General features: G+C 53.0%; 1 protein-coding gene across 1 annotated transcript; it reads right to left on the reverse strand.

The window, feature by feature from the left end:
* Positions 1 to 37: 37 nt before the first annotated feature.
* Positions 38 to 15,021, reverse strand: LOC309814864 (calcium release-activated calcium channel protein 1). The gene is made up of 2 exons (XM_082641047.1): positions 14,474 to 15,021; positions 38 to 1,067 (listed from the first exon to the last, which is right to left on the reverse strand). Exons 1-2 carry the CDS (start codon positions 14,774 to 14,776, stop codon positions 459 to 461), a joined length of 912 nt encoding a protein of 303 aa, XP_082497173.1. The 5' UTR covers positions 14,777 to 15,021; the 3' UTR covers positions 38 to 458.
* Positions 15,022 to 18,462: the final 3,441 nt, after the last annotated feature.

Below are 18,462 nucleotides of genomic sequence, written 5' to 3' on the forward strand. Positions count from 1 at the left end.
CACCAGGAGAAACACCAGGCAGTCCAGACCCAACAAATACAGACACAAGAGGAGGTGTCCCTTATGAGTATATTTCTGTGTTCGCACACGCACACACACTCACACAATCGACACTGAACGGGGAGGGGGGTCAAGACGGAAAGGACAGGAGGCATCCAGGTGGCACTGGCACAGGGGAGGAGGAGGGACAAAGGGAGCGTTTGTCCCCTCTCTGGCTCCCCCCGGTGGCTTCCGAACAGGAGGTGAACCTGGAGCTGGAAGAACAGGAAGTGCTTATTCTCTTAGAGGAAAGTTTCAAAGTGCAGTAATTTCTCTTTAAAAAAAGCCTCTTCCCTCCACTCTCTGCCCCCTGACAAAAGCCCAGCCCCCTACACAGGTTGTCCTTGAGGCTGGGCCAGGACAAGGTCGTGGGGAAGGGCATTAAGGCCAAAGCTCCGAAGTGCCCAGCCCAGGAGGGCTTAGGCATAGTGGCTGCCAGGGGTCAGGGGGTGGTCCCCTCTGTGGTCCAGCTGGTCCTGCAGGCGGGCAAACTCGGCCAGCTCATTGAGCTCCTGGAACTGCCGGTCCGTCTTATGGCTGACCAGTGAGCGGTAGAAGTGGACAGCAAAGACGATAAAGATCAGGCCGAAGGGGACCATGATGGTGGTGGAGGCGATGGCGGCGGCCTGGCCTGGGCTGATGCCACTGGTGCTGACGCTGGCGTTGGCGGCCGCGCCACTGGCCGGGGGCTTGCTGGTGGGCCGCGCCTGACCCGGCTGCTTCTTGAGAGGCAAGAACTTGACCCAGCAGAGCAGCACGACCTCAGCCAGGAAGAGCAGCGTGCCGATGACAGTGGAGAAGGCCCAGGCCAGCTCGATGTGGCGGTGCATGCGCTCGTGGGGCGACTCTTTGACCGAGTTGAGGTTGTGCACGTTGCTCACAGCCTCGATATTGGGCAGGATGCAGGTGCTGATCATGAGCGCAAACAGGTGCACGGCCACCAGCACCGTGGTGCAGGCGCTGAAGGCGATGAGCAGCCCCGGCGGGTAGTCGTGGTCAGCGTCCAGCTGCACCTCCACCATCGCCACCTGGGGTGGGGGGGGAGGAAGAGGTGGGCTAAGTGACAGGATAGTCATGGCTCAGAAGCTCTCCTCCCATCAGGCTCTGGGACCCTGGGTAAGTCCCTTAGCCTCTCTGAGCCTCAGTGTTCCGTATCTGTATAATGGGGATAATAAGACCCACCCACTTAGGGTTGAGAAGTGGCAGAAAGTACTGGTAGAGGGCGCAGGCTCGGAGCCCGGGCTGCCTGGATTTGAATCCCAGTTCTGCCACTCACGAGCTGCGTGTCCTTGGGAAAGTCACTGAAACTCTCTGCCCCTCAACTCTCTTATTTGTAAAGTAGGGATATCGTATCAGTTCATAGGATTATTTTAACAATTAAACGAGCGCTCCTGGTAGATGGCAAACACCTCCCAAATAGTAATCATCACAAATGGTTAAAATGGTAAGTTTTATGTAAATTTCACTATGACAAAAAAGTTTACATGAATGAAAAAAGGCTCCCTCCCTGTTGGCACCACACTCCCAATTCCCAAGCAGAGGTTTCTTTTTAAAAATTATTCTATTTTTTAAAATAAATTTATTTATTTTATTTATTTTTGGCTGTGTTGGGTCTTCGTTGCTGTGCACAGGCTTTCTCTAGTTGCAGCGAGCAGGGGCTACTCTTCCTTGTGGTGCGTAGGCTTCTCATTGCAGTGGCTTCTCTTGTGGCCGAGCACGGGCTCTAGGCACGCGGGCTTCAGTAGTTGCAGCACGCGGGCTCAGTAGTTCTGGTGCATGGGCTTAGTTGCTCCGCGGCATGTGGGATCTTCCTGGACCAGGGCTCGAACACGTGTCCCCTGCATAGGCAGGCAGATTCTTAACCACTGCACCACCACGGAAGTCCCAAGCAGAGGTTTCCTCACGCCCTGCTCTGGGGACAAGGAGAGGGGTGGGGTGAAGGGATGAAGGCCCTCCCAGGTCATGCCCAGGCCCTTTCTGAGAACACAGTGCACCAACCAAGAAGGAATTAAAAGAGAGGCTTCCCAGAAGAGATGGGCTCTGGCTGGGTGCTGCGGTGCAGTCGGCAAGCCCCAGGGCCATCTCCTCCTCCAGCCCCAGTGCTGGGCTCAGGGCCCCAGGGCTGATGCACTAGCTGCTCCCCAGTTCCTGGAGACGTGGGGATCCGGGGTCACCAGGGGCATGCTCCAGGCCCGCCACCCACCTCCTCTCACCTGGGCCTTGCAAATCACCCCCATGTGAAGGAGCCAGCTCATCAGATATGGGCCGGGAGAAGCGGGCAGTGGGCACACTGCCAGGGTCTGCCTGCCGAGGCTGGAGGAAGTGGGGAAGCAAGTGCCAATGACAACACCATTAAGGAGAATGACCCTTCATAAAGGGTTCGCCGTGTGTGCCAGGCTCAGAAGGGGGAGGCCTGATGCTGAAATGTACCCATGAGCCCCACACCTGCCCCGACCCCTCCTTACTCCGGGGGAGGGGGTGGGCTCCTTCCTTCCCAGCTTTCTTGTTTGTAATACCTGGCCCTGTTTGCTTTCATTTCTTGTACCTCCACAGCCTTCCTAGGCCTGGAAAGGCAGTGTAGGACAGTGGTTAGGATAGGAGCAGGGGCTCTGGCGCCAGGCTGCCTGCTTTGAGCCCTGACTGCTCTGCCCTTTAGTAGGCTGTGAGGCTCTGGCAACTTCCTTTAAATTTCTGGGCCTAAGTTTCCTTATCTGTAAAAAACAGAATATTGGGAGACTTCCCTGGGGGTCCAGTGGGTAAGACTCCACACTCCCAATGCAGGGGGCCCAGGTTTGATCCCTCGTCAGGGAACTAGATCCCGCATGCCGCAACTAAGACCCGGAGCAGCCAAAATTAATCAATTAATTAATTAATAATTTAAAAATAGAAAATTGGGGGAATTCCCTGGCAGTCCAGTGGTTAGGACTAGGTGCTTTCACTGCCAGGGCCCAGGTTCAATCCCTAGTCGGGAAACTAAGATCCCACAAGTTGCACGGTGTGGCCAAAAAAAAAAAAAAAAAAAGACTGGTACATAACTCGGCGAGTTGTGAGGACTGAGTTAATCCCACATTAAATACTTAGTACCTGGCACAGAGTAAACCCTCAATAAAAGAGGCTTTACTATTATTATCATTATTCAGTTTAAAAACCTCACCCTCAATCCCAGTGTCTCTATATGAAACCTCTGGGTTTCTATCCTGTCCGGCCTGAGAAAACCAAAGCCAAATTGGCAGCCCTGGGTTTTGGCTCCAGAAACACCCCTGCTTCCCTGGGAACCTTGGTCAAAACCTTCCCTGTTGTCTCTGAAAAAGGGGGTATGTGGAAAAATTAAGGTCATCGTCTAGAGCTAATTTGGGGTTGGACACTTTGAGAATTTGGTGAAAATATTGGATACTCCTTAAGACAGCCAGGTATATACAATCATATGACTTTGCAGACAATTTCAACAGGAGTCACAGACTTTTGTCTTAGAATTCCCACAATTGATGATTGTATAAACTTTTCAACGAAGGAGTTTGTAACACGCTTCAAGCCCATATAAATCTGGGGCAGTGCCATGAGGATGAGGATTTTGACCATTTTTAGGATCACTCGCTGGTGGCCTAAGGCCAATGCTGAGATTGCTTAGCACATGCGGGTGAGGGCTGCAGGGCATCAGGGCAGGCCACCAGGGCATGGCAGGTTAAGGGCTGCACCCTGGGCTCCCTGGGCTCTGTCCTCAGGCCTGACCACACTGGAAAAGGGGGGCACCTCCGGCAGGGCGCACCTCCTGCCACGTTCCCCCCGCAGCACTTCCTCTTCCTGTTTTGGCCCGCTGCCCCGGAACCTGAAACCGGAGAAAGGACCAGCAGGAGAGTCTGTTGCTTGGCTGCCTCAGGTCCACTGGCTACTGATTCACTCGCCTGAAATGTCCGGACCCATTAGGTGCATCAGGCCCTGAGCTGGGTGCTGGGGGTCTATACGGCAGCAGGGGCAGGGGGAACGACACACACATATACAGGTAACCAATCTGTTCCCTTAAGCCTGGTATCTCTACCTCTACAGAGCCATTAAGAGCGAACTGGGGCTTCCCTGGTGGCGCAGTGGTTGAGAGTCCGCCTGCCGATGCAGGGGACAGGGGTTCGTGCCCTGGTCCGGGAGGATCCCACGTGCCGCGGAGTGGCTGGGCCCGTGAGCCATGGCCGCTGGGCCTGTGCTCCGCAATGGGAGAGGCCACAACAGTGAGAGGCCCATGTATCGCAAAAAAAAAAAAAAAAAGAGTGAACTGGCTCCTCCACTTACAAAGCTGGTAACCTCTCTATGCCACAGGTTCTACATCTATAAAATAGGGGCTGTTATGAGGATTCAACAGATTAATGAACACAAAGTGCTTAATAAAGTGTCAGTGATTACTAGCAACACTATTATTACTGTTTTACAAATGAGGAAACTGAGGCTCTGTGCAAAGGGGGTAACAGCATTTTCCTCACATCTGCTCCTACAGACCGAATGTCTGTAAACCCCCTAAATTCATATTTTAAATCCTAACCCCCAAGGTGATGGTGTGAGGAGATGACCTTTGGGGTGACCATGTCTTGGGGGTGGTGCCCTAGTGCCCTTACAGGAGAGTCGCCCCCAGCAGAGACCCCCTCACCACTCCTGCCAGGTGAGGACAGTAGTCAGTGTCTATGAACCCGGAAGCCAGCCCCTCACCAGACACTGAATCTGCTGGCACCTTGATCTTGGACTTCTAGTCTCCAGAACTGTGAGAAATAAACATCTGTTGTTTATAAGCCACCCAGTTTGTGGTATTCTGTTATAGCAGCCCAGACAGACTAAGACAATCGCTGAGGGGATTAAATGAGGTCTTGACAGGGGTTTAACAAAGGGCCAGCCCCCGAAGGTACTCAATAAATCTTAGTGAAAAAGAAAAACGCGGAGCTTAAAGACAAACAGCCCCTGCACGCCCTCAGCTGAGGCTGGTCACAGCTGACCCCGTGTGCCCGTGTTCTGTTCCCTGGGGAGGGTGAGGGGCTCAGACCCCCCACTCTGGGCCTGGCCTGCTCCAGCTCCAAACCCTGGGTACAAGGAGAATGTGTGCCCCACGGCACAGCTGGCCAGATGGCCACCGTGGCAGGACAGAGACCACCTTGCCGGACCCCCAGGCTCCAGAGCCGTACACACAGCTGTTGGGACACACCTGGCCTGGGGACACCAGAATTTCCCCCGAGGTCTTGGGCTGGTGGGGAGCCTGGGCAGCTCAGCCTGTGACGCTGGGCCTTTTGAGGAGGAGGAAGGGGCCTCGCCGCGCTCCGGAAGAAACCCCACCATCCTCGCCGGACCCGACAGTTCCTGGAACTTGGAGCACGCTGGCGGGCTGTGTGTACCGTTCCCACATTGGGGACCAAGCTCAGTGTCCTGGGGCTGCGTGAACGAATGGCTGGCACAAATCATGGCTCCTGATGAAAACTGTTCACAGGAATAAAAAACTACTGCTTTTTTCAGAATGTGTCCCACTTTGGAAATCTCCCCAAGGGCAGGGAGGGTAAAGCCAGGGGGGGCCTCTTGGAATCTGGCAGGCGACTCCCAGGGCCCCAGCTGAGTCCCAGAGAGATCAGATCAGATTGCAAGCAGCTTCGCAAGGTAAATATAGCCAGAGTGCAGGGCCGTTAACCTAAAATAAACAGCTCCCAGCCAGCCACAGGCCTGCTTAAACCTGGCCATATGGGTCCTAAAGGGCGAGGGATGGCCAGCCCCACCTCACTCTGGTCCGCGGACCTCTGACACCACCACCCCGCCACAGGGACACCAAACCTCTAGCTCGAGCCAAGAAGAGGCTCCTGAGAAGGGTAGGGCCTGGCTGGCCTTGCTGGGTGTCTGCCCACCACGCCCAGACGCCAATCACTCTTCTCACTCCTGTTGGGCTCCATGGAGACCCCTGCCACCTGGCGCCGAGGCCAGGCCCTTCCAAGGCAGCCTTCCCATGCCTGGCCTGACCCGGGCGCCCAACAGCTGGAAGACACAACTCTCCTTTCCCAAGCCTGGGCTTCGCCTGTTCACTGGGGCCGCCAAGCCACAGTCACCCTGGGTCACCGAGCGCTGCCTGAGCCTGCTGGCCTCCCCTCCGATGCAAACTATCTATTAAGAGAGGACTGAGGGCTCATCCAGTAATTTACAAACTCTTTTGACCACCATAGACCAGTCTTCCAAAGGTTTCCATAAATAGACACATACCCATTTATAACAGAAACAAGTTTCCCCAAACAATAATTACCCTTAAAGCATGCTAATCCAGGCTCCTCTTACACGTGATGCATGCTGCTGCTTTCTATTTCATTCCACTCTTATTCCAAAAAAAGAAAAAAAAAAAAAAAAGAACACACAAAAAAACCTGCTGGTTGCGACTCAATCAATGTCACAAGCCACTAACAGGCTGAACCTGCAGGTTGCGGGGAGGGGGTAGAGAAGAGGCCTAGCCTTTCTCTTCATCTGGCTAATTCTGACATCCTCAGGTTTTTACCTTCCAAGTCACCCCTGTTCCATGGCCTCCCAGGTGAGGACGGGGCCATTCACTCGTTCATGGACTTTTTTTTTTTTTTTGGCTGTGCTGCGCAGCTTAAGGGATCTTAGTTCCTCAACCAGGGATTGAACCCGTGCCCTCAGGAGTGAAAGTGCGGAGTCCTAACCACTGGACCGCCAGAGAATTCCCCTGACGGACAACTTTCATTGAGAACTTACTATGTGCCTTAAGGATCTTGTGGCTCCGCTGGAGAAAAAGCAGCAAGACAGCAGAATCCCTGCCCCAGGGAGGATGACGGGTACTAAACGTTCAGGCAAGTATTTTCAGACTGTGATAAGCGTCCCTCTACCAACTCTCCTCCACCCCTGCACTTGCCAAGCACGTTTTGAAGATGTAATGACACGTCTGGTTTCCTCCACTCTACTTCCCTGTTTCTCCAGCTTCCAGCACTGGGCCTTGTCCCTCTAGGGGCTTCAGTAAACGAATATTAAAGGCAAGACTTGACCTTCAGGTATTTCAGCCCAGGGTTTCTAAAGTGTCCGAAGACAATCCTATGTGATCCATTGGAAACCCTAAGAACTCTCATGACATTCCTTTTTCAGCTCATCCTCTCAACTTTTCAATGTTGCTGTTTTTTGGGGTTTTTTTTGCGGTACGTGGGCCTCTCACTGCTGTGGCCTCTCCCGTTGCGGAGCACAGGCTCCGGACGCGCAGGCTCAGCGGCCATGGCTCACGGGCCCAGCCGCTCCGTGGCATGTGGGATCTTCCCAGACCGGGGCACGAACCCGTGTCCCCTGCATCGGCAGGCGGACTCTCAACCACTGCGCCACCAGGGAAGCCCTCAATGTTGTATTTTTATGTACTTTTTTTGTTGTTGTTTTGATTTGTCTTTATGTACTTTTTTTTTTCTTTTCTGGCCGCACAGCTTGTGGGATCTTAGTTCCCCAACCAAGGACTGAACCCGCATCCCTGCGGTGGAAGTGTGGAGTCTTAACCACTGGACCACCAGGGAAGTCCCCTATGTACCTTTTAATACTTATGTTTTATTAGCACACATATCATTCATTACCATACATATATGTATACATATACACATAGTGTGCACACATATGTGTACATATACACATAGTGTGCATACACATGTATACAAATACTGAGCCTAGTGTTAACAATATTTTTGAGCGGGGTGTGCACTCAAAAAGTTTGGAGACCACTTAAATCAGGGGTCGCCAAACTGGCCTTCAGTGTACTTCTTTGCAAATAAAATTTTAATGGCACACAGCCATGCCCACTCATCTATATCTAAGGTCTGTGGCTGCTTTCGAGCTAAAATAGCAGAACTGAGTACAGGTTTCCCCCTATAATGTACCTCTGAAACCTTCTGTAAGGTGAAATGGCCTAAAGGGATGGAGCAATTACCTTAGGAGACATCTTGCTAACAGATGCACAAACAAACCGAGATTAAAGCACAGACGCTCAAAGACACAGCTCAAAGCTCTGGCGACTTGATGCCGAGATGCTGAGTGCGGTTCCCGGGAAAGGAGTTTGGTGGTGCCAGTCTCACCCCTCGGGGTGCATGCTGCCTCTATAACGGCTCACTGCAAACATGCAAAAATGCTACATGCTATTTTCGCTTTTTACCTTTTTTTGGTAAAAGGAGAAATCCCCTTTGGGTTTCTTTCAGGTTAGTGAAAACAGGTACTAACGTAGGTCTTTCGTAAAAGCGAGGTGGCGTAAAGCGAACTTTCGACACCTGTAGTTATCACTGAGACTGTGTGGCCTGCAAAGCTGAAAATATTTACTTTATAGAAAAAGTTGGTCCGTTCCTGGGTTAGACCAATGCTCCCAAAGAGGGCTGTCAAACCACAGCCCCAGAAGATTCTCCTCTGAAGAGTTTGTGGTTCCATCCGTTTTCTTTTTGTTTTTTTTTGGCCACACCGCACAGCTTGCGGGATCTTAGTTCCCCGACCAGGGATTGAATCCACGCTTTTGGCAGTGAAAGCATGGAGTCCTAACCACTGGATTGCCAGGGAATTCCCGTGTTTCTATCAGCTTAAGGCATCCCTTCTGGGGAGCATATTCAAGGCCTCCCAGAATAAGTTCCACCAGAGTGAAACTTGCTCTTGTTTAAACTTTCTCAGTTTCATTTCTCCAGGCAATCGCCTTCCCAACATTGATTACCACAGTACCACCTTGGGAAGCCCTAGAGCTCTCCTTCATCAGCCCTGGACCCAGCAGAAATCAGCAGAGCTCAACACAGACGCTGACTGAAAATTCCAGACACGTGCCACAGGCACTTGTGAAGTTTTCCAAAAGGCTTCTCAGCTAGGCAGGGAGTGCCTTCCCCCTGGGGCGTTCAGCAAAATTCCATTTGTACACGGCCCAGAGTGCAGAACTGCACATCTGGAAGACGTCAAAGGCCCAGTTTTCAACAAACAAGGGACACGGTGAGAGGGTGGTTGAGTAGAAAAGACTCCAAGTCAGACGGACTGGGGCTTGAAATCTACTAGCTGGGTGATCAGAACCTCTGTAAGCCTCTGTGGAGGCGACAGTACATATGTCTAAGAGCTGTTCTGAGGATTAAGTAAGAATGAAAGAGAAGGGTCCAGGCTCTTGCCTGGTGTTCAGTAAATAGTAACAACTTCAACATTATTCAAGAATTCATCATGGAACTCCTCTGCGTCAAAACCTTCCATGGCTCCCCATTGCCGATACCAGAGTTCAAACGTCCTAAACAGCAAGTCAAGGCCCTGCACCATCTAGTCTGGCTAGGTTCATCTTCCTCTACTATCCCCAACACACCCTCAACTCCAGCCACACCACACTCTCCGCCTTTTCCTGGAGACCCTATAATTCCTCGCCTTAGTAACTGTGCTCCTAATACTTCCTCTGCTAGAGGGTTCTTCCCCAAGCCCAAACTCTACCACCCTCAAGGCTTAGCTGGAATCACATTCTTCGAAACCAGTTAACCCTTATAAAAGAAGCCCTGGGGGGCTTCCCTGGTGGCGCAGTGGTTGAGAGTCCGCCTGCCGATGCAGGGGACACGGGTTCGTGCCCCGATCCCGGAAGATCCCACATGCCGCGGAGCGGCTGGGCCCGCGAGCCATGGCCGCGGAGCCTGTGTGTCCGGAGCCTGTGCTCCGCAACGGGAGAGGCCACAGCAGTGAGAGGCCCGCGTACAGCAAAAAAAAAAAAAAAAAAAAAAAAAAGAAGCCCTGGGGGCTTCCCTGGTGGTCCAGTGGTTAAGGTTCAGTGCCTTCACTGTCGTGGGCCCGGATGCAATTCCTGGTGGGGGAACTAGGATCCTACATGCTGCAGCATGGCCAAAAAAAAGCAGTCCCAACATCATGGGAACAAGGGTGAGAGAGTTTCCGTCGTACCTGGGCCAGGTACATTCTAAGTGCTTTGCAAATACAGATGAATCCTCACACCAAGCCTATGAGGTTGGTATTACTATTACCCCCATTTTACAGAAGAGGAAGCTGAGGCCCAGAGACATTAAGCTACTTCCCCAGGATCTCACAGTTATAAGTGGTAGGGCCGGGATTTGAACCCAAGCTGTCTGGCTCCAGAGTCCCTGTTCTTACTCGGTTCTACAATACGTGAGCCTCCCAGCTCTGTCCTCCCACCACTCTCTCTGGTGCTTCCTCTCCCGTAGCAGTGGGGCCACACCACGGTCACAGGGCCCCGCAGCTTACCAGCCAGGTAACCTGGGACAAGTCATTCACTGGGGAACCACAGCTACCCTCAATCCCCAGGCTGTGAAGAGCACAAGAGATAGTACAAGGAGCATACTTAGTACAACGTCTAGCCTATTCCATGAGTCCAGTCAACAATGGCAATGATTACCATGAGTAACAAGCACCGGGACTTCCCTGGTGGGGCAGTGGTTAAGAATCCGCCTGCCAATGTAGAGGACAGGGGTTCGAGCCCTGGTCCGGGAAGATCCCACAAGCGGCAAAACAACTAAGCCCGCGCGCCACAACTACTGAGCCTGCACTCTAGAGCCCAAGAGCCACAACTACTGAGCCCACGTGCTGCAACTACTGAAGCCCGCGTGCCTAGAGCCCATGCTCTGCAACAAGAGAAGCCACCGCAGTGAGAAGCCCGCGCACCGCAATGAAGAGTAGCCCCCGCTCTCTGCAACTGGAGAAAAGCCCGCGGGCAGCAACGAAGACCCAATGCAGCCAAAAATAAAAAAATAAAATAAAGAATATGCCTTCCAAAGCAGGGGACGCGGGTTCAATCCCTGGTTGGGGAACTAAGATCCCACATGCCGTGGGGCAACTAAGCCCGCACACCGAAACTACTGAGCACGCGGGCCACAACTAGAGAGAAGCCCACGCGCCGCAGTGGAGGATCCCACGAACTGCAACTAAGACCCGATGCAGCATAAATAAATAAATAAATAAATGTTTAAAAAAAAAAAGTAATGAGCACCATGAGTAATTTGTTCCTCATCTCCACGCCCCCTGAACTCGGAACGTGTCACAGAGGCTCAATAATGCCTTATGATTTGAGTCCTTCCTTCCAACTCATTTTCAGAGAAATTCCAAGCAGCTTCTGAACCCACTCTGGAACCTGGGAACAAAAGGGTGCTGGCAGGTGGAGAACTTGAGGAGGCAGATAATCCAAAAATAATTGATCCCAGGTCACAGAAAGCATTCTGTTTACCCTTCCCAATTATCTACTGCTTAGGCTAACGTTACAGGCTGCCCTCCCCAGCACACCACAACTGCTGCGTGTGCTCCCCACGGCTCCAAGGGGACAGGGACAGGGTCAGGCCGAGGCTGGCTGCCTCTTGCTGAGAGGTAAACCGAGGTACAGACGGCCCGAGTCATGGCACCCTTAGCTCAAGGAGCACTTGTAGGCTGCTGATCATGTGCTACATCCAGGGCCCCTGGTTTTAAGAGTCTGGATGCTGAGCCCACACAAGGCCTGCTGTTTCTGGAAATGCCATCAGGAATGGGAATCTTGTCTGCAGACTAGAGAGGGTCCAGCTAAGGTGTACGTCATCAGATCCTGATGATTCCTCAATCCTTCGTGGGCCCAGTCGGACCCTGTAATGACTCCGCACGCAAGTCCATGGGAGAACAGGATATGTGCCTCCTTTGCACACATGAGAAAACTGGCCCCAAAGAGTAAAGCCGCTGTCTGAGGTCCCATGGCCTATCTCCCCAGTACATCAGGGCACCTGGCCAGGCCCTTCCACCCATGAAAGGGGAGTCTCTCCATCCCCTCCAGGCTCTTGGGAGACCCTCCCTCAATCTCACCTTGTGCGCAGGTGAGTCTGGCATCCTCACCAACTCTCCCACCCTTGGAAATCAAAGGTCACGTTATGTCACTTCTTCTGGTGTTCCATGTCTCTAGGAAGGAAGCCCTCTGGGGGCAGGAAGTTGGTTGTGCTGACTCACAGGCCACGGGAGGGTAGTCCAGGAAACCTGCTTACTCTAGTTTCCATGGCGCTTGGCTGCGTCGCACCCCTTCCTCTCCAAGTATCCTTCACGAGGCTGGGTGCCTTTGGTGAGAGTGGGATGCGGGCAGACCCACCCTGCTGAGCACCCGCTCTCCACCCTAACACCATCTCTCCCACTCACTTCCAGACTCATGGCAAACGCAGTCACTCTCTTGTAACTGCTTCCCCAGAACAGAGGCTGTCATGGGGTTTAGCCTTCCCTGCTGGCAGAATTTTGGGGATTTCATCAGTGGAGCCAGGAAGCCTTCACCACCCTGACTGGGTAAAATAAAGGTCCCCAAGAAACAGCCTGGGTGAGTCAAGGCCCACCAAGTGCCGCTGGCCGCCCCTGCTGCCTGACTTCCCCACACTGTTTTTAGCAAGAGGAAGAGGGAGATGACATCTGATTAGAAGGCCTGGCTTCTAAGAGATGATTCAAGAAGGCAGGAAAGCTTCACCCATCAGCTCCTTACTTCTCCTGGAGTGGGAAGGGGCCTGGGCAGCTGTGAATTTATGACCCCAAGAAAAAGAGGAATAGGCATCCCACCATCTGAAACCCAGAGAGCTGCTGTGAAGAGCCAACACCCACTGACGTCACTCCCTTCCCCCTAACTGTAACATTTTATTTTGCTTAAGAGAAGTTTTTCTGCTCTATTTCTCATTCCCTACAAGGCCTGGTCCTAACAGGTCCCTGGCAGGACATGGCTCAAAGCTCCATACACCACAAATGGCACAAGTGTCCAAGAGAGTTCTGGATGTCAGCCGTCCTGGGTTCAAATCCCGCTCCAGCAGGTGAGCTGTGTGGCCTCGGGAAACTCCCATGACAAAACTATCTCAGGGCTTCCCTGGTGGCACAGTGGTTGAGAGTCTGCCTGCCGATGCAGGGGACACGGGTTCGTGCCCCGGTCCGGGAAGATCCCACATGCCGTAGAGCGGCTGGGACCGTGAGCCATGGCTGCTGAGCCTGCACGTCCAGAGCCTTTGCTCCGCAACGGGAGAGGCCACAACAGTGAGAGGCCTGCGTACCGCAAAAAAAAAACAAAAAACAAAAAACTACCTCAAAGGGTGGTCGAGGACTTAGTGCATAAGTTAGGGAACCTACACAGTGCCAAGCACCTAGTGGGTGCTTGGTGTCAGCTATTCCTAGGATTTGGGTCTGATAGAACAGCACCCCTTCATATAGACCTAAATTAAAAACTAGAGTGACACTTCTTACAAACACACACATTCTCTCCTCCCCTCTCAAACGCTTCCTCGATTAAATTCTTAAAGTCAGAGAAACTCGAGTAGCAGCCTTCATTCACCAATTCAGAAACCGAGGCCCACACAGGGATTAGTCTGAGGGCGCACAGGCAGCAAGTGGCAGGGCCGGGAGAGCTCTTCCCCAACCTCAATCACCTGGCCTTTCCACCGCGGCCCCAGGGTGCTCTGGGACTGCTAAGGGCTTCTAAAAAGTTCTTGCTCCCGTGCATCGCCCACTAGTTCGAGGAGCACAGGGAGAGTGCCAGACACGCTCTTTTCCCAAGAAAACGCGAAGGGTGCAGCCACTCCCTCCCTCAAGGCCAGGACCTTACCTCACTCACTGGTGAGGCAAGAGTGCCCTGGGCTAAAAACCTTGGGGGGAGGGGGAGCAGACCCCACTCAGGGTGACGTCACTGCAAGTGATAATCAGGACTTGTTCCCTAGCTCCCGACCCCGGGAGACTCCAAGATCCCCAGCACGAAGGCATCCTCGGGGCCACTTCTCAGCCCAACTTGCAGCCTCACCTACCCCACTCCCCAGAGGCTGGTTCTCACTCCGACCCAGCCCGAATGCGGAGCGGAAACTAAGCCCACCGGCTACATCAAGAAAGAGCCCATTCAACGGGAACATGTCCCATGCTGCTCCCCCACACCCAGTGACTCAGTGGCAAGTTTCTGGAGAAGAAACTGAGGTGGGGAGCGGTTGTCAACCCCCCAGGCTGAGGCCTCGGAAAATGCCATAGGAGACAGGGTGTCGGGAAATCCCCTCTACCAGGTAATAAACGAAACTGGCCTCAAGTGTGGGGCAACTAGGGAGACACCTCAGGGGTCCTTTACCCCCCAACCTCCTGATACCTGCTTCCAAAGAGATCAGACCACGTTATGTCTTTCCTTTCCCCCTGCACATCTGTGGGAATGTCTTCTTACAGATCTACGTCGAAGATCCTGCTGTTTCTCCCTCCTTGCTGCATCAAGCTTGCCCATCTGAAGGTATCTGAGCCCTCCAACTCTGGACATGGGTATGATACCCAGTCTCCCACATCGGGTGTCACGTGTCGCCCACCTCTCATGTCCAGCACCTCTGGACCCCTCCAGCGTCCACGACAGCTTTCTCCCAGCTCTTCCCTTCACCCCCAGCCCGCCTGGCCCGCCCAGCCAGCTCCCCTGTGGGCCCCGTCAGGGCTGCGGGTGACAGTGGCCAGACCTGAAAGGGGGCAGGGCACGGCGGCCCGAACTCACCATGGCGAAGCCGGAGAGCAGAGCCGAAGTCCGGCTGGAGGCTTTGAGCTTGGCGCGGCTCAAGTAGAGCTTGCGCCAGGACAGCGCCTGCATCGAGTGCTCGTTTAGGCTCATCACCTCCGAGTAACTCTGGCCGATCCAGTCCGGGTAGGTCACGGCGGGCGGCGGGGGCGACGGCGACCCCGGGGGCTCCCCGTCCCCGCTGCGGCGGCGGCTCCGGCGGCTGCCGCTGGTGGTGTTGCCGCAGCTGAGGGGAAGCTCGGGGCAGTTGCTGCTCGGGGGCGGGGCGGGCTCCGGATGCATGGAGCACGCTGAAAAGGCGCGGGCCGGCCCAGGCGCCTGCGAAAGCAGCGGCCCCCACCCGCCCCGCACCTCCGCCTCCGCCTCCGCCTGAGGCAGCCGCCGCCTGGCCCCCTGAGCGGGTCCGGCCTGACCCGGCCGGCCGGTGAAGACGAGGAGGTCGAGGAAGCGACTACAGCACAAACTCGCAGGCCCGCCACGCCGCTTGCAAAAGCCCGGGGCTGCAGAGACGAGAGCCTGCGCGCGAGCCAGCGCGCGAGCCAGCGTCCCGGATCCCCGGGCCCCGGACCCCCGGCGCGCGCCACGATTGGCCGCCGCCGCGGGCTGATTTGCATGCGCCCCGCCCACGGGGCGGTGGGCGTGGCCTGCGCTAGTCAGGTGACTCGTCCCCTCGGACGGTACCGCCCACAGTCCCTGGCCCCGCGCTGTTAGCGCCCGCGCCTCTTCCTGGAAGTGCCCCGGCACCCGGGCCTCACCGCTCTCCTGCTGCCGGCGCCTCCCATCTCCGCAGCTGCTCCAGTGGCCCTTCTCCCAGAGCTCGGACTCCTGGGTCGCGCCACCTGAAGTTACCTCTGGTCGCCTCCTGAAGCCCGTTTCCCCCTTGGAACAAGGTGACTCAAGGTCTGCAGAAAAAAAGAGCAGACTGTGATCTGGAGTTCATTCATTCTCTATTTATTGAGCACCTGCTGGGTGCCAACACTGTTCTGGGCACTGAGGGTAGGGTGGTGAACAAAATGGACAAAATCCCCTGCCTTCGTGGAGCTTACATTCTAGTGGCGGAGACACGCAAACACCGAGGGAGTAAATTATAATAGTTTAGAAGGTGATATATGTATAGAAAAAAATAAAGCAGGGAAAGGGAGCACTGGTAGTGTGGGGGCTGCAATTTTAATTGAAAATGCTCTGGACAAGGCGTTTTGTTGTTGTTGTTTTAGGACAGGGATTTTTTTTGTCTGTTTTGTCCAACTCGTTCACTTACAGTTCACTATCTTCTGAAACAAGCCGGGGTGCAGGATCATAAACCCATTCAGTAAGTTTACTGTGCACCTATCAAACGCTAGGCTGAGGGATTCCAAGAGAATGGTAACTTTCATGGAATCTTGTATTTTAGTGAAGAGAACAGGCAAACAACAAACAAAATAAGTTCACATCTTTCTGACTTGGTCACTTTTGAGCTGAGCCCCGAACCAGCAATGCGAAGAAGCAGGGACCTGCTTTCCAGGGGCGGAAGGGAACAGCAGGTGCAAAGACGCTGAAGCAAGGATATCTGCCCGTTGGATCATTAGGAGGCCAGTTAAGCTGCAGAATAGTGGAGGGCAGAGGGGAAGTGGGGGTAGAGTAGTGAGCTAAGAACTGTTCCCTAGGGTATCGACTCCAGGAGGACAGGGACCTTCCCTGTCGGTTTCACAACTCTACCCCAGCATCTAGAGTTATTGCTTGGCACACTGCTCAGTAAATATCTGTTGAATGAATAAGTGCAGGAGAGAAAGGAATGAGTGAAACTCATAATTAGCCCAGAGTCAAGTCACAAGCATGCGGCATTCCAGGTCAGCTATGTGAAATTTAACTCTTGTCACCACTAGAGGGCGCCCCTCCACTCACCCACATGATGGTATAAAACTGAAGGACCCCTCCTCCCAAAAGTCTCTGGGATTCTCCCAGAGACCTTTCCGTTTTCATGAGACCGGGAAACTTGGAATTTTAAATCTCACCCCATTGGGCTTGTTTCTTTGGTGGCCTTTGTACTTGTTACCTCTTTCACTTACCATCTGTGTCTCAGCTCAAATATCACCTCCAAAGAGAGACCTTCCTTCTCTGTTTAAAGTTGCCTCCGTTTCATGTTCTGTCCCCTCGCCCTGTTTTATTTCCCTTATAGTTCTGATCACTACTGTATCTGAAATCACTTAATTTATGTACTGACCTGTTTGTCTGTACTCCCCTCCCCACGCCCCTGCCCCGGCTCCCCCAGGAGATGAGAGCAAAGTTCCCCTCTGTTTAAATTACTTCCTTATCACCCAGGGCCTCTCACAGGATATGGCGCACCGGAGATTCCCAATAGGAACAGGTTCAATGAAAAAGATAATGAAATGGCCTTGGTTCTAAGAGCCCCCCAGCTCAGAATTGGGTACACACGACGTTTTGAGGGCCCATGGGGCCTGAGGGAGGCTAGCAGGTCTGGAAGGGAAGAGCCTGGAAGCTGGGAGGAAAGATTTGCTGATTAAGGAGGAACAAAAGAGGTGGGAGTGGCAGCTCAGCAGGGGGCTTTGGGGTGGGGATGGGGCCAGGTTTCCTTTCTCCAGATCCTACATCTTGCCCCTCCCACTCTCCTAATTCTGTGCGGTTTGAGTCCTACCACGTGCACAGAGCAAAAGAAAAGAAAAACAAAAATACTATCAAGACTTGGGTTGGTGGCTTGGGAGAGGGGTGAGCATCTGGGCAATTCCTGTTTCCTGCTCTAGGGTCCTAGAGCCCTAAAGGGCCAGTGGTTAATAACTTTTCCCCACTATTGTTAGAGCTAATTGGGGCTGTGAGATACACCTACCCCATTCCTAGCCCCTACTTAACAGAAACTGAGGCCCCAGAGAGAAAGCACCTTCCCAGAGAACACCAAACAAGCCAGTAGAGAATGAGCCTTGGAACCCCAGCTGCCCATCCCAGCAGTGCCTCCAAGCACCATGTATGGGTCCCCCTAGTGGCTAGAGGGTGTGTGCTCTGAGCCTTTTGGGGTTTGTATTTGAAAAAGCCAAATAGAATTTTTCAATCAACTCTGTGTATGAGGGTATAGAGATCCAGCTGAAGGGACTGCTGCAAACTGCTTCACCACTGTGGCCAGTGGGCACAGCCTGGGGCTGACCAAAGACGGCAGGAGCTGCCTTGGGAGGTAGCAAGCTCCCCATCACATGGGGTAAAAAAAATACTGAGCGGGGCTTCCCTGGTGGCGCAGCGGTTGAGAGTCCGCCTGCCGATGCAGGGGACACGGGTTCGTGCCCGGGTCCGGGAAGATCCCACATGCCGCGGAGCGGCTGGGCCCGTGAGCCATGGCCGCTGAGCCTGCGTGTCCGGAGCCTGTGCTCTGCAACGGGAGAGGCCACAACAGTGAGAGGCCACAACAGTGAGAGGCCCACCTACCGCAAAAAAAAAAAAAAAAAATACTGAGCACTTAAGTAGTACTTACGAATGACAGGCACTATTCCCAGTTCTTTATTAGTAAATAATTTATCTACTTATTATAAATAAATGTATAATATAAAATATATTAATACAGTAGAATAATTGATATATTTATTAAATACATTATTAAGTTAATATATCTATATTATCTTGTATTAAATATGTTAAATTATTTTGTTGTTTATTATTATTTTATTGTATTGAATATATTATATAGAACTCGAGAATTCCTTACAACAACCTGTCATATTAATATCACCATTTGAAAAAATTGAAGTGTAGTCGATTTACAATACTGTGTTAGCTTCAGGTGTATATCACCATTTTGCAGATGAGAAAAATGCACAGAGAGCCAGTAAGTAGTAGTACAGGACATTAAACCCAGTTGGTGGGTCTCCAGAGTCTGGGGCTCAACTACCACCAAAGTCACCCCTACCCCTGCATCAGAATCTCCAGAGGTATTTTTTTAAATGCAAGTTACTAAACCCCACCCAAACAGTTTGGTTTTAGCAAGTTTT

This window comes from Mesoplodon mirus (genome assembly GCF_964341445.2).
Source record: "Mesoplodon mirus genome assembly, chromosome: 13".
Lineage (NCBI taxonomy): Eukaryota > Metazoa > Chordata > Mammalia > Artiodactyla > Ziphiidae > Mesoplodon > Mesoplodon mirus.

What these genes read in the sequence shown, in the direction of transcription:
- LOC309814864 (XM_082641047.1), bottom strand. Translation starts at nt 14,776, where the DNA reads ATGCATCCGGAGCCCGCCCCGCCCCCGAGCAGCAACTGCCCCGAGCTT. An exon ending in TGCTCTCCGGCTTCGCCATG is followed by an intron (nt 1,068 to 14,473) that starts GTGAGTTCGGGC and finishes CCCCCACCCCAG; the next exon opens with GTGGCGATGGTGGAGGTGCA.